Source organism: Aquarana catesbeiana, linkage group LG04 (genome assembly GCF_042186555.1).
Source record: "Aquarana catesbeiana isolate 2022-GZ linkage group LG04, ASM4218655v1, whole genome shotgun sequence".
NCBI classification, from domain to species: Eukaryota; Metazoa; Chordata; class Amphibia; order Anura; family Ranidae; genus Aquarana; species Aquarana catesbeiana.
Window position 1 is genome coordinate 180,962,023 of NC_133327.1, and position 14,818 is coordinate 180,976,840.

At 38.7% G+C, this 14,818-nt stretch overlaps 1 protein-coding gene across 5 annotated transcripts in view; it reads right to left on the reverse strand.

The window, feature by feature from the left end:
- The window catches only part of DOCK10 (dedicator of cytokinesis 10), a 428,377-nt gene that overhangs the window by 166,987 nt on the left and 246,572 nt on the right, over positions 1-14,818 (reverse strand). For all 5 annotated transcript variants that reach the window (XM_073625969.1, XM_073625970.1, XM_073625967.1 and 2 more), the window contains exons 12-16: positions 13,694-13,921; positions 12,649-12,771; positions 5,939-6,021; positions 4,606-4,728; positions 2,148-2,227 (exon numbers count right to left, since the gene is read on the reverse strand). In XM_073625969.1, coding sequence (XP_073482070.1) covers positions 2,148-2,227; positions 4,606-4,728; positions 5,939-6,021; positions 12,649-12,771; positions 13,694-13,921 — 637 coding nt within the window. The remainder of the gene's footprint in view (positions 1-2,147; positions 2,228-4,605; positions 4,729-5,938; positions 6,022-12,648; positions 12,772-13,693; positions 13,922-14,818) is intronic.

The following is a 14,818-nucleotide window of genomic DNA, read 5'->3' on the forward strand; positions in this document are numbered from 1 at the left end:
AATTAAAGCAGATGTTCTGGTTCATTGCTATGGGCAATTCCCAATTGCATGATTTTTATGCATAAGCCCCATAATGAATCTGATGAGGTCTGTTGATAATAGAGTTCCATCATTTTTTAAATAATTGCATGTTTAAACCTAGGGAAATTAAATTTAGATAAGAGATTATCCAAATAGGAAGTGCTTTTTATTGAGTCCTCCAACTCATAGGGGTTGATTTACTAAAACTGAAGAGTGCAATATCTGGTGCAGCTGTGCATAGAAACCAATCAGCTTTCAGGTTTTTTTTTTGTCATAGTTAAGTCCCGGTTCACACTGATGCGGTATGGGATTAGCAGCAATTCCTGTGCGTTTCCTCCCCCGCAACACAAATGCCCTATGTTCATGCAAATCGCTGCGGGTGTCGCAGTTAATGACACCACAAAAACAATTCGCAAACCGCATTGCGATTGGCTGAGTCAGATCGGAAGGGTGTGAACACCCATGTGATCCGATTCCAGTGCGGCTGTTTGGGTGTGGTGCGATTTGAGCCAAAATGAATGTGCTGAAATCGCCCTGCAAAGAATCGAATGTGATTTGGACAGGAATGTGGTGTGATCCCTGCTCGAATCACATGAGGTTTCCTGCACTACATCAGTGTGAACCTAGGCTAATTGAAAAAGCATGGCATCATTACTTTTGTGACATCCCTTCCTAAACCAGACCCTGCAGACCCCCACACCCACGTCATCTACCTGTGGACCGATACTACACACACGGAGCGGCACGAACGAAGAGTGCTTTGGTGGACTACCTCTTTGTGGATTCTGTCCATGAGGCACTAGGAGCATTCAGCGTGGCTGGACAGTAGTGAGATTGCACTGACTTACTTTGTGTATACTGTCCATAGGACACCGTCTCACCCACATATAACCAGCTCTCTAACAAGATACTTCACACACACCGCTCCTTTCTGCACCTGTCCACCCGCTTACAGCCCAGCTTTACACAGCCAAGTTAGCTGTTGGGCTACCATTCAGTACATCGGTGCGCAGACTCCATTCAGCCCTTACCTGCACCTACAGCTGTACTATGCAAATGCTCCACTGATTGACTCTGTTTCGACAGATGCAGCCATCCATCCATCACGTGTATACCCCACATCACGTCTGGCCCTGTACTACCTTTGAAGTCATAGACTGCCCAGCTGTGGTTAAAACCACATTATACTCCATCTGCAGCCATTTGCACTAGTGCCTTTCTCATTAAACCATTGGATTGGATGAGCGTGTGGTGGATGTGTGGTCTGTGTAGGTGTCTGCAGCTGCTTTCTTGTCTGGTTTTGACAACATTGTCATTTTAATCTTTTATGTCGAAAGGTTTTTGCAATTTTTCATGTTTTATTTGTATCTAATATACCTTAATAAAGCTGTTTATAATTGACCGGTTGATCTTCTTTGAAGATTTCTTTGTGGACCGTTAGTCTTCCTTAAATATATGCGTATATATCTAGAGGATTACGCTACCACCCACTATCTGTATTAACTGTATGGGGGTGATTTGACTTTGTATGGAGCGATGGTGCATGAGGTAGAGTTTAAGGTATCTGATTCCTTATAGGATACTCTCCTCTATATTTCCAGATGAGGTGACGCCACAGTGATTTTTTATCTTTTCCTTTATGCACAATTGAAAAAGCTGAATTAGTAGCTGTTTGGCTACCATACAAAGCTGCACCAGATTTTGCACTCTCCACTTTTAGTGAATGAACCCCTTAGACTTGCACTGCAAGAAAGAGAAATAAAACACAATCATAGTGTAGCACTATGTGGAGCCTTCATAAACAACAAGAAACAATGGCTTTCCCAATGCACATGTCTGCATTATGAATAATGCACAGGAACAGGGTTTATAAAGAATTAGCACATATCGATAAGATTATATACAAGCAAAATATTGAAGATATTACATATCTTAGCTCCAGGAGGAATCACATTACTTAAGACAGATAAACATTGTTTAAATAAAACATGTCCCATATATCACCTACACACTTTATGCAAAATATATAAGTGCATAATAAGAGGAAAGAAAACGCCTTTGCCTGGACTAAAGGCGATTTATTTAATCTTTATAATTGTTATATGTGAAAATATAAGATATCTTACTTGAATGTTCCTTCAGCACATTGTCTATTGATATTTCCAAGTTTCCTGGAATAATTGGTATTTTGCTTAGCTTCTCTGCCCTAGACATAAGCAAAAAAAAAAAACACAGTGTACTGCAAATGTATGCATAGTTCTGTCACTTCTAACAAGCACAGTTCTATATCCAAATGTTTAATACTGATTGTGCAGGTACCTATTTTAACATTCCCTATATACAATATATTATATAATAGTGACATACAGTAAAACACCCCAATAAATACATACAAAAAAAAACTGTTTATAGACAGTAGTGAAGTTTCTAGTCATCTACAGCAGTGGTTCTCAACCTCAGTCCTCAAGTACCCTCAACGGGCCATGTTTTGGGAAATTCCCCTAGATAAAATAGCTCTTATCAAGACCATGTCATTGATATTTAAAGCAGCTGTGCAAAGTAAAGGAAAACTTGAAAACATGGCCCATTGGGGGTACTTGAGGACTGAGGTTGAAACCACTGATCTACAGTGCCTTACAAAAGTATTCACACCCCTTGAAATTTTCCACATTTTGTCATGTTACAACCAAAAACGTAAATGTATTTTATTGGGATTTTATGTGATAGACCAACACAAAGTGGCACATAATTGTGAAGTGGAAGGAAAATGATAAATGGTTTTCAAAATGTTTTACAAATAAATATCCGAAAAGTGTGGCGTGCATTTGTATTCAGCCCCATTTACTATTTACTACAATGGGATCTTGTGTCTTTTCATTAACTTAAGAAAATTCATTTGTGGTTTTGGTTTGTTCAGGACTTCCAGCATAGTAAGAAAACTACAGGTATACAGAAGATGTCTAAGTAATATTTCTGGTCTACAAGCAGGTAAAGCTACTGGGAGGTATAAAATGTGGCAAGATAGTTTGAAATATGGTTGAGCCACTGCTCCCAACTGTCCCTAATTTTGAAGAACTGTTCCTGATATAGAACAAAGTCCCTTTGTCCCTCTTTCCTCCTCATTTTGGTCTGATCTATATAGTTGTATAGAAATGCACTTTTCATCTTTCAAAAAGTGTCTCCCAGTGCTAAACCTTTCATCCAATTTTAAATTGCTGTATTTGTAAATTACAAAGCCAGTAAAAAGAAATAGAAAAAACAAAAAAAAACAAAAAAAAACACTTGTGGGTTTACCTAATCTTTTTTTTTAACACGTGTTCCTCGTTGGAAAACAAAAAAAGAAACTGCGCTAGGATAGTGAAAAGCAATTAAACACATATACCCAATCCCAAAGGGTATCTGTGGAATTGCATGTGAAAAATTAATAAAGCAGCGATTCTCCTGAACAACATCAATACAGTAAACAAAATAGGAAAAATATCGAATAGCGCAAAACATGTGAAAAATAGTACTTAAATAAAGAAAGTGCAAACTAACACACTAACCCAATCTTTAAAAGGTGATCAAATATCCATATAAGTACAATCATGTGTATTGTGGACAAGAATCTTAAATGTCAAAAACACCATTACACATGAGAAGACAAAGGCTGACCAATGGTGGTTGTTCAACTGAACCAATTGGCTAAATAGAAAACATATAATTTCAAATGTCCAAAAATACTGAAACAACAATATCACTTGTTGAGTGGATGTAATGTCCATCCATAAATATGAAATCTTCTGTGTTAAAATGAAGAAATTGTGCACAATCCACCACCGTTGTGTAGAGAGTTACTGCTTACCGGAAGCCCGTGATCCCCCACTACAGAGGATCAAGGGAAGCCTGTAATAATGGATACCCTCCAGGGCATATCAGATACAGCCAATTCCCTTCAAATCGTCAGTGGTGATAATGTGATCTCCAAAGACACCCAACGGAACCATTACTCCTCAGAACACCTCATTTCATTCACAGCCCATGGGTAGATGTGCATGGCATGTAAAAATATAAGTGCTCCAATAGTGTAAAACCTTCGAGATTTATTGAATGATAAAAGACAGTATCACACTTACATTTAGAAATCAGAAAAAACGCCTGTATGTCTGGTGCGACGGCTGGCACACACTCAGACAAGCCCATCCATCTGGAATCACAAACAATGACACAAGGTGACACCAACGCGCCGCTCCACCCTACGAGTTTTGTAATAGAATTACGTTGTCCAGGGCTAGAATTACGTCGTCCAGGGCTAGAATTATGTTGTCCAAGTTTCCCTCGTTACCATCTCAAAAGTTGGGAGGTATGCTTGAGCTATAATTAGGGGATTGCATAATAGTATTCTAGAACTATTGTGTTCTAAAAATGTCATAGATCAAAGGACTTTTAGTAGTTTGTGAATGTTTTTATGCTTATGTAGAAAAGATAGCTGATATCTGTGTTACACTGCAAACTGCTTTAGCTAGCAACTAGTCTTTCTTTCTCGGAAATAATGCTGAGTAGTTACTAGTTTTTGTATTTCATAGACACATTTCTTAATCCAACCTTTTGTAATCTCCCACCAGTTTAACCAGATCTTCTGTTGAAATCTTGCTGCTGTCTTGTCTGAAAAGAGGGGAAAACCTGGCTTCTCGATCTATGTTCCCAGAGCTGTCTTTAAATACTGATCTAGAACAAGGAAAGAATATTTTAAAAAGTGAACTGATACCTTGAATGTATAATGAACATCAACATTTTATTTTCCAGATCAGATTTCAATTCCTAGTATAAATGGGGAATACAGTATCACAAATGCGATGCTGTTCTTACGCCTTAATTGAGGGGGCAGTGATGGGATCACAGTGGAGAAAGCTCATCGCTGGAGCCAACCCGGTGGCATCCATTCTCAGTATATACACATATATGTTATTGGTGGACATGCCCTGTACATGATAATCACATGAGCATACAGTGATGCTGAAAAGACACAGTGCTCTGCCAAGAAGTATAAGAAGCTGGTAGATAGTTCTCCTAAAAAGAATACACCAAAGTAAAATCTCAGTTTTTAAGTATAGCTTTAAAATATGTTTCTAATTGTGGATAGGGTGGTAATGGTTAGAACCTCTGTCAAGGAATTAGTGCTGCCTGTGACCCTGCTTGGAGATTCACTCGAATGCCCCGTACACACGAGCGGATTTTTGTCGGAAAAAACTTGGATGGTTTTTCCAACTTAATTCCACTCAAGCTTGTCTTGCATACACACAGTCACACAAAAGTTCTCTGAACTTTCGACCGCCAAGAACGCGGTGACGTACAACACTACGACGAGCCGAGAAAATGAATTTCAATGCTTTCGAGCATGTGTCGAATTGTTTCCGAGCATGCGTAGGAATTTTGCGTGTTGGAACTTGTACAGACGATCAGAATTTCCGATCGGAACTTTTTCTGACCAAAAAATAGAGAACCTGCTCTCAATCTTTTGCTGGCGGGAGTTCGGCCAGTAAAAGTCTAATGGAGCATACACACGGTCGGAATTTCCGACCAAAAGCTCACATCGGACTTTTGCTGGGGGAATTTCTGATCGTGTGTACGGGGCATAACTCTCTATCCTGGTCCAGAGGGTGAAGGGAAGGAAACATGTTATCGTTTTCAGAAGCAATGGGAAAATCGTCAGTGAGGATCCTTGTTACATGGAGGTGGTAATTCCCCTGGAAACAAAGTATCACTGCATGTAGCCCTTCCACACTACTAAAAAGATTTGGCACACAATTTTTAATATCATTTCAAGCAACATTGTGTTGCTGGATATAAGCAAAAGGTACTGCATCCAGAAACTAAATAAGATCTAAAACAATATTGTTTAAAATGTACTGCACAAAATGAAACAATACTAATTTACCTTACAGCCCATGCAAAAGGCATCCGATACTTTCCCAGTCTACTACAATGTTGCTTTGTTGTCTTCAGTAATTTCTGTGCAGACTGATACAAAAGTTAAAGTTAATGTATGAGTCCCAGCTCTGTTTTATGCTTTTCAAAGTGTTAAAAGGAAGGAAGATTCAACCCACCAAATGTAAAAAGAAAAAAAATTTATAATATTGCTGGTCACTGTAGGTGTACTGTATGTAATGCAAATTCTAGATTTTTTTTTTCTTTTTTTTTTACTTCAACCTATGTCAGGGAGTTAGTAGGGTTGCATATAGTATTGCACATTTTAACCAGAGATTTATTATAATGAGTGTAAACTCAAAATTTAGGTGAATGCAAATTTAGGTAGCCTTCAAATGTTCAGGGAGCATGCGTAGGGGTAATAAAGCATGCATATACTTAGCTATACACATTAATGGTGGGATTCCATAGTGCTCCAGTTTCAGGAATTGTAAAGCACTGCCACAGCAGCCATGAAGTAGGAAGTTACTAAGACTGCGATGCCCACAAGCTGGTGTAGGCTATGTAGCTGGTGTAGGCTATGTGACCTAAGAAAACAATCCAATGGTGCTCTAGTTGATGTCAACCAATACCTCAACAGCCATTCCCTGGGGACCCAGTTCCCACAATACATAGCTGCTGCAAGCTATATGTCCTAATACTAGTAACCGAATGGAAAGGAATCTCCTTGAAATGGAGACAGGTACTAACTGTTTTTAGACTTATGGGCAACAAAATAGAAAAAAAGGATAATTAGAGAGTGTTAGAGGTCAAATAGACTATTAGGTTACAGAGGTAATGTTTTAATTATGCATTTTCCTACTCTGTCTGATAACCCATGTGCCTCACTTATTTGTTGAGGTGACTGAATAATTGCAACAGTAGCTTGTTTGCATAATAATAACGACATCATAACAAACATTGACTGCAAGAGAGGAGATAGGTCATATAGGGGCCCTGCACAAATATGCACAACCCAAGAGGGAATGATATAGAACATATATAAAATCTTACACTGGGGAAAGATCTGGCCATAAATTGATCCAAAATACATCAAGTTAAAATGTACTCAGTAGCTAAAAATGGACCTGCCATGCAGCTTGTATAAATCAGAGCCACAAATTAAAGTGCTTAGAGGAGCATAGGGAGCAAATATCATTAATGGGTACTGTGGAATAAGTAAATGAAACACTGTGGTCATCGCTTGAGTAAACGGTAGGATAAATTGTAAGGAGATTTGATCAATAAAAAAAAAAGAATAAAGGAGTGGATGTAACAGCAATAAAATAGAATGTGAAATGGCTAGGTTAGGAGATGACTTCAGAATATGCCAGGTTTTGTTAACAAGATGTGTTTTAGGGGAACACACTGAGCATTCAATGGAACAATAAAGTCTGTCAGAATGGTAGGAATGCGTCATAATTAAGTACACGTGAATAGAAATGAATAGGTTATTTGATGTTTGCAGATCCAATAACACAATTTAAACTTAGGGCCTTATAGGTTTGAAGTTAGCTCCTGAAGTAATAAGAAGCCTGTGTGCATGGACATAAGCTAGTGACATCAGTGAAGTGGATAGTAAGATAGATTTATTCAACAGGTACATTCACGACTAGAGGTCGACCGATATGGGTTTTTCTCTGGCCGATGCCGATATTTAGAAATCGCGGTGGCCGATGGCCGATATGTGATGCCGATTTTTTTGGGCCGATATATTTGGCCGATTTTTTTTTTCCTTTCTTTTTTCCCTTCATCTCATAAAATCTAACAGTTAGACCCCTTTCACACTGGGGCGTTTTTCAGGCGCTTTTGGGCTAAAAATAGTGCCTGTAAAGTGCCTGTAAAACGGCTCCCCTGCAGTCTCAGTGTGATATCCCGAGTGCTTTCACAATGAGGCGATGCGCTGGCAGGATGTAAAAAAAAGTCCTGCAAACGGCATCTTTGGAGCGGTGTATACCGCTGCTCCACTACTCCTGCCCATTGAAATGAATGCGCACCGCTGCCGAAGCGCCTGCAAAGCGTTTCGGCAGCGGCGCTTCAGGGGCGCATTTAACCCCTTCCTCGGCCGCTAGCTGGGTTATAAGTGCCCCGCTAGCAGCCGAATAGCGCCTCTAAAATGAACTAGCAGCGTTTTACCATCAACGCATGCCCGCTCCAGTGTGAAAGCAGCCTTAAGTAATACAGAAATTTTTTTTCATTTAAACATTAAACAAAACAAACCTTCAATCAGTTCACTTGTATGTATAATTTAAAAAAAAAACAAAAAAAAAAAAATATCTTAAATAATAAATACACAAAAACAGGTAATCAAAACTTTTGGACGAAAAAAAATGGGCTAACTTTACTGCTTAGGTTTTTTTTTTAATTCATTACTGTATTTTTTTTTTTAAAATTGCGTTTGAAAGACCGCTGCGCAAATACCGTGTGACATAAAATATTGCAACAATCACCATTTTATTCCCTAGGGTCTCTGCTAAAAAAATATATATAATGTTTGGGGGTTCTAAGTGATTTTCTAGCAGAAAATACAGGATTTTTACTTGTAAGCAACAAGTGTCAGAAAAGATTTAGTCTTTAAATGGTGAAACTGAGAGCTTCTACACGTGGAGTTCAGTCTATTGATAAAAAGAACCTGAAAGATACAAATGTATCTTCTTATCAGACTTGGCAGGCTGCCCAGAGGAGGAGAGAATCCTCTCCACAGATAACCTCAGGAAACTTGCATTAACTTCTATTACAGAAGTCATTTGCAAGTCACGGCTGAAGTTATAATCGGCCTTTTTTATCAGCACAATCGGCCGATGCCGATTAAGTAAAAAAACGCCAAATATCGGCTGATATATCGGCCGACCTCTATTCACGACTGACTGAAATGATGTTAAGGTAAATCGGTTAGTAAAGAATTAGACCAGCACAGACAGAATACAATAAGCACACAAATTCATATTTTAGTAGTTTAATTAGTAAGGTATAAATAGAAGTGATGGATGATTTCATGCAGCCTACACAAAATGAACTGAATCAATCGTGTTACCAAGTCAGCAGGTTTTCAGTGATGTGTAACTCAGGGGTACTTATGTAATAGGTATTACCCATGACATGTGTAAAACAGGGGTACTTACGTAATAGATATTACTTATGACATGTGCAACCCAGGGGTTCTTACAGTATGCAATCTGTATTACACTAGAGGTTCTTTTCAACTTGTCAGAATGGGGAAGGACCTTCAGGCTTCTTTATGTCTTATAATGGTGATGTAGGTAGACACAAGCTACATATGCCATTAAAGTGAGAACATTTTGTAAGCAGACATAAGCAACCAGCCATAGGAGTGAGCATATTATGTAAACACATTTGAGCAGCAGTAGGCTTTGCAATGCTATCACTCACAGTGGGAAATGCTCACACTATACAGGACTGATATAATAACATCATTGCTGCCTGCTAGAAACTACAAATGGGAAGCTAGAGCAACCGGACTTGTACACAAATAGAAACCATTTAATTCAATGTATTTATAAATGTAATCATCCAGCACACAACTCGTAACAGTGACAAAAAAAACAGAACTAGTAACAACACTTACCGCACCACCGAAGAAAATAATTATAACAAAAAATTATAAATGTGTTTCCCAAACGAGATATATATATATATATATATATATATATATATATATATATATATATATATATATATATACCAATATACAGTATCTCACAGAAGTCAGTACACCCCTCCCATTTTCGTAAATATTTTATTATATCTTTTCATGTGACAACACTGAAGAAATGACACTTTGCTACAATGTAAAGTAGTGAGTGTACAGCTTGTATAACAGCGTAAATTTGCTGTCCCCTCAAAATAACTCAACACACAGCCATTAATGTCTAAACAGCTGGCAACAAAAGTGAGTACACCCCCTAAGTGAAAATGTCCAAATTGGACCCAAAGTGTCAATATTTTGTGTGGTCACCATTATTTTCCAGCACTGCCTTAACCCTCTTGGACATGGAGTTCACTGGAGCTTCACAGGTTGCCACTGGAGTCCTCTTCCACTCCTCTATCATGACATCACAGAGCTGGTGAATGTTATAGACCTTGCGTTCCTCCACCTTCCATTTGAGGATGCCCCACAGATGCTCAATAGGGTTTAAGTCTGGAGACATGCTTGGCCAGTCCATCACCTTTACCCTCAGCTTCTTTAGCAAGGCAGTGGTCGTCTTGGAGGTGTGTTTGGGGTCGTTATCATGTTGGAATACTGTCCTGCAGCCCAGTCTCCGAAGGGAGGCGATCATGCTCTGCTTCAGTATGTCACAGTACATGTTGGCATTCACAGTTCCCTCAATGAACCGTAGCTCCCCAGTGCCGGAAGCACTCATGCAGCCCCAGACCATGACACTTCCACCACCATGCTTGACTGTAGGCAAGACACACTTGTCTTTGTACTCCTTACCTGGTTCCTGCCACACACGCTTGACACAATCTGAACCAAATACGTTTATTTTCGTCTCATCAGACCACAGGACATGGTTTCAGTAACCCATGTCCTTAGTCTGCTTGTCTTCAGCAAACTGTTTGCGGGCTTTCTTGTGCAACATCTATAGAAGAGGCTTCTTTCTGGGACAACAGCCATGCAGACCAATTTGATGCAGTGTGCAGCGTATGGTCTGAGCACTGGCAGGCTGACCCCCCACCCCTTCAACCTCTGCAGCAATGCTGGCAGCACTCATACGTCTATTTCCCAAAGTCAACCTCTGGATATGACGCTGAGCACGTGCACTCAACTTCTTTGGTGGACCATGGCGAGGTCTGTTCTGAGTGAAACCTGTCCTGTTAAACCGCTGTATGATTTTGGCCACCGTGCTGCAGCTCAGTTTCAGGGTCCTGTCAATCTTCTTATAGCCTAGGCCATCTTTATGTAGAGCAACAATTCTTTTTTTCAGATCCTCAGACAGTTCTTTGCCATGAGGTGCCATGTTGAACTTCCAGTGACCAGTATGAGAGAGTGAGAGCGATAACACCAAATTGAACACATCTGCTCCCCATTCACACCTGAGACCTTGTAACACTAAGGAGTCACATGACACCGGGGAGGGAAAATAGCTAATTGGGCCCAATATATATATATATGGACTGTATATAAATGCATATACTGTATATATATATTAAAATGGAGATATCTGCGATTTCAAATTCACTGCCACTACCTTTTCCAAATCTAGAACTCATATAACACATCCAGATAAAAGAAAATGTCAGACAGCGCTATGACTCTCCATAACAACTCCCTTCTTGTATGTCAGTGAAATTAAAATATATGAATAAATGAAAAAGTGTCAAAATGATTGGCCAATCAAAAAGTCCCAAATCCGAATAGCAGTATAGATGAATCCGTCTACATTCCAACTTCAAATGCAATTTCAAAGTTCCATGACTCCACTGCTCCAAAACACCACATGTAGAAGTGTTTACCCTCACACCAGTTATCAGTCTCCCTCACCAACTATTATTTCATCTCATGTGAATGATCAGCAAATACAGCTCACAAAGATGTTAATTTCATCACACCATAGGCTTTCCACGATCACTTTCCTTTTGAGAGGTCTCTCAGCAGTTCATATTATAAGAGTAATGCCCTGTACACACGGTCGGACATTGATCGGACATTCTGACAACAAAATCCATGGATTTTTTCCGACGGATGTTGGCTCAAACTTGTCTTGCATACACACGGTCACACAAAGTTGTCAGAAAATCCGATCGTTCTAAAAACACGTATGTCTGGACTATAAACAGGGCAGTAGCCAATAGCTTTCATCTCTTAATTTATTCTGAGCATGTGTGGCGCTTTGTGTGTCGGATTTGTGTACACACGATCAGAATTTCCGACAACGGATTTTGTTGTTGGAAAATTTTATAGCAAGCTCTCAAACTTTGTGTGTCGGAAATCCCTATGGAAAATGTGTGATGGAGCCTACACACGGTCGGAATTTCCGACAACAAGGTCCTATCACACATTTTCCATCGGAAAATCCTATCGTGTGTACAGGGCATAAGAGAAAATGCTCCGCCAGGCTACTCATCCCCCGCCACAGTTGTTATAGAGAGTTACAGTGCTGCCTCACATTTATTGTTTTGATGTGAGTGTGCTGTATAAAAACCAGAAATACCTCCACATATGCTTCTCAAATTTCCTTTCATTTCTTAGCTGGGTGTTTAGCTTTAAAATGCAGCTTGACTGTATTTGCAATGCAATGTATCAAATCCAAAACATGACTTTGAATTATTTATTTCAACACTATGATAATAAGATGATAAAACATTTTTACTGGGTCAAATATAGCCTTAGGACATTTGGCTGATGGAAAGGGCTCAAAGGCTTTACTACGTGACCTGCTAATGCATTTCTTCCTCATATGCAGCTCCCTGTTATAAATTATTTCTGAAAGGAATTACCCCCGAGAGTCACAGATACTTGTTCTACAAACTGGACTCTGCCCAAAGACAACATCATTTTTTTCTACTCATTACAGTTATTCTATTGTCCTCATATGACCATTTACTGCACTGTAGCATAAATGACAGAAGATCATCAAATCCTACTGTACCATTATAACAACTTATATGAAGAGAAAATATATAACATGCTATTGCAAGACAAAAAAACACACAACATACTTTACTGGAATCAGAGTTCTTTATGTATGGTTCAGCACTACTAGCAATGTTTCCATTAAGAACTTTTTCTATTCTGGCAACTAAGATCACGTCAACATGTGGATTGGATACTGAGAAAATTGCCTAAAAGAGAAAAGAAACAAGTAAAGTTGGCTTTCAAATGGGGTCTACAATAGAACAAATATAGAATAAGATAATAATAAGATATTAAAGTAGACCCTCCAGTAAAAATCCAGGTCTGCTTAATATATCAGGGACCTGTTGCAGTAATTTTCTGTATTACGGCAAAAAAACCTTCTGTGCTGCAGGACCCTCCCAGTGCCCCCTTATTCTTTCCTGAGCATGATCTTGACCCAGCACTGTGCCCAAGAGCAGTGATTCTCTCCACTCTCTCCTTTCTCACAGAGTCAATTGATAGCAGCAGGAGTGGGGTGGACCGAGTTGCACTGTCTGTGTCTACTGACACAGGCAGCACAGATCAGGATCAAGTCCACAAGTCTGCCACCATAAGAAGCAGCTTCGTATGGTGGCACACTGAAAAGAGGAGCCAGGAGCACCGGCGGGGGACCTGAAAAGAAGAGGTTCGGGACTGTTCTGTGCAATTTTTTTAAATAGGTAATTGTTAATGTTTGTTATTTAGAGGTGAAAAAAAATCACTTTAAATTGAAAAAGACCTTTAGGGAAGAAGTTACTAAATATAGTTACCTTACCCCGTTTTCCGTTATTAGTGCCTAGGCAAGGGTGACATTACGTTATTTTTTCCATAAAGGTTTTTTTTTTTTACTTTAAATCTACTTGTTTTGGGGAGGAGTTCTAATAAATTTGGCAGACCTTACCTTTTACTGCAAGGTTTGCTTTAAGCCAGTGTTAAATGGTAATACAGCTGAATCTTGGACATACTGCTAGACTTACATAAAAAATATGATCAACCTCTAACAAAAGTATACAGATTCAATCAGTGCAGCGTACAATGAAGGTATAATAATGAAGGATGCTTTTTTGGATATTGTGACTTTATTTTCTGCACATAATAATACAAGTCTACCTGTCTAGGGTACTGCATCCACTTTTCAGGAAAGCCACGGATCTGAGGCTCCTCAAGTTCTTTTGACCGACTAGTGGATGGTGACATGGTACCATTCCTTATAGCTCCTGTAGATGGGCAAATCATTTGTCTGACAATGTCATGGTTCAGGTCTACATGGAAATCTGCTGATATCTTTCTCCCTTCTTTTATGTCAAAAAGAGCCAGGTTTACAAAGAATGGTTCAATCTGTAAAAAAAAAAAAACATAAAAGAAGCGCATAAATGATCAGGTTTCTAAATTAAAAACCAATTTTCACAAACTATTTATACATTATGAAACAGTTACAATCCGGGGCAGGTCTTAGCAAAACCCCTAAAGAAGTTGAGACAGCACATAATAGTACAAAACGAGGAAGTTATGGTTTAGCACAAGGTATAGGCATAGGACAGGATAGTGTACATACAAATATGTAGACAAAATACAAAAATATGTTCTTTAAATGATACAATATTTTCTTTCTGCTTTTTACCGTGTTTATTTTCAGGTCAAGTGCTTGTGCTTAAATGCTGTTAACTTTTTGTTTTTGTTTCTGGCGCACTAATCAGAAAACAACTAATGTGCATCAAGCAGTATGCTATGTATGAAATATAAGGAAAACAATGTGCAATCTAAAAATGTAAGAATTAGCACACCCACCACTGACATCCAAACTGTAACAATCTGAGTCACCAGTGGTTTGAGTTCTCTGTTGGAAGCTAAGAACATTTATAATATAGTAAACTTAAACTCAAATCTGGGCAATTCAAACTGCATTCAAAATAACAATGCCCTGATTGGTCAGATGCTAACCCCACTGCTTTCTTGTGTCGCTGTGTAGAGGATTTTAGGAAGCTAACATCAATTTTAGGAATTTATGCAAATGCTATGTAAAAATAAATATAATTATTGTTTTAATTACATCATAGATTAATAAAATTGTGTACTTTAATGTTATAATAAACCTTAAGTGTGCGAGATAATTTTTTTGACCCAAAATATATAATCATCATTTTAACACCTCCAAAAAATATTATCTATTTAGGATAAAAGCAGACCAAAGAGCTTGTAGTCTTCCAACAACAAAAAAAGGAATCGTGTTTGAAC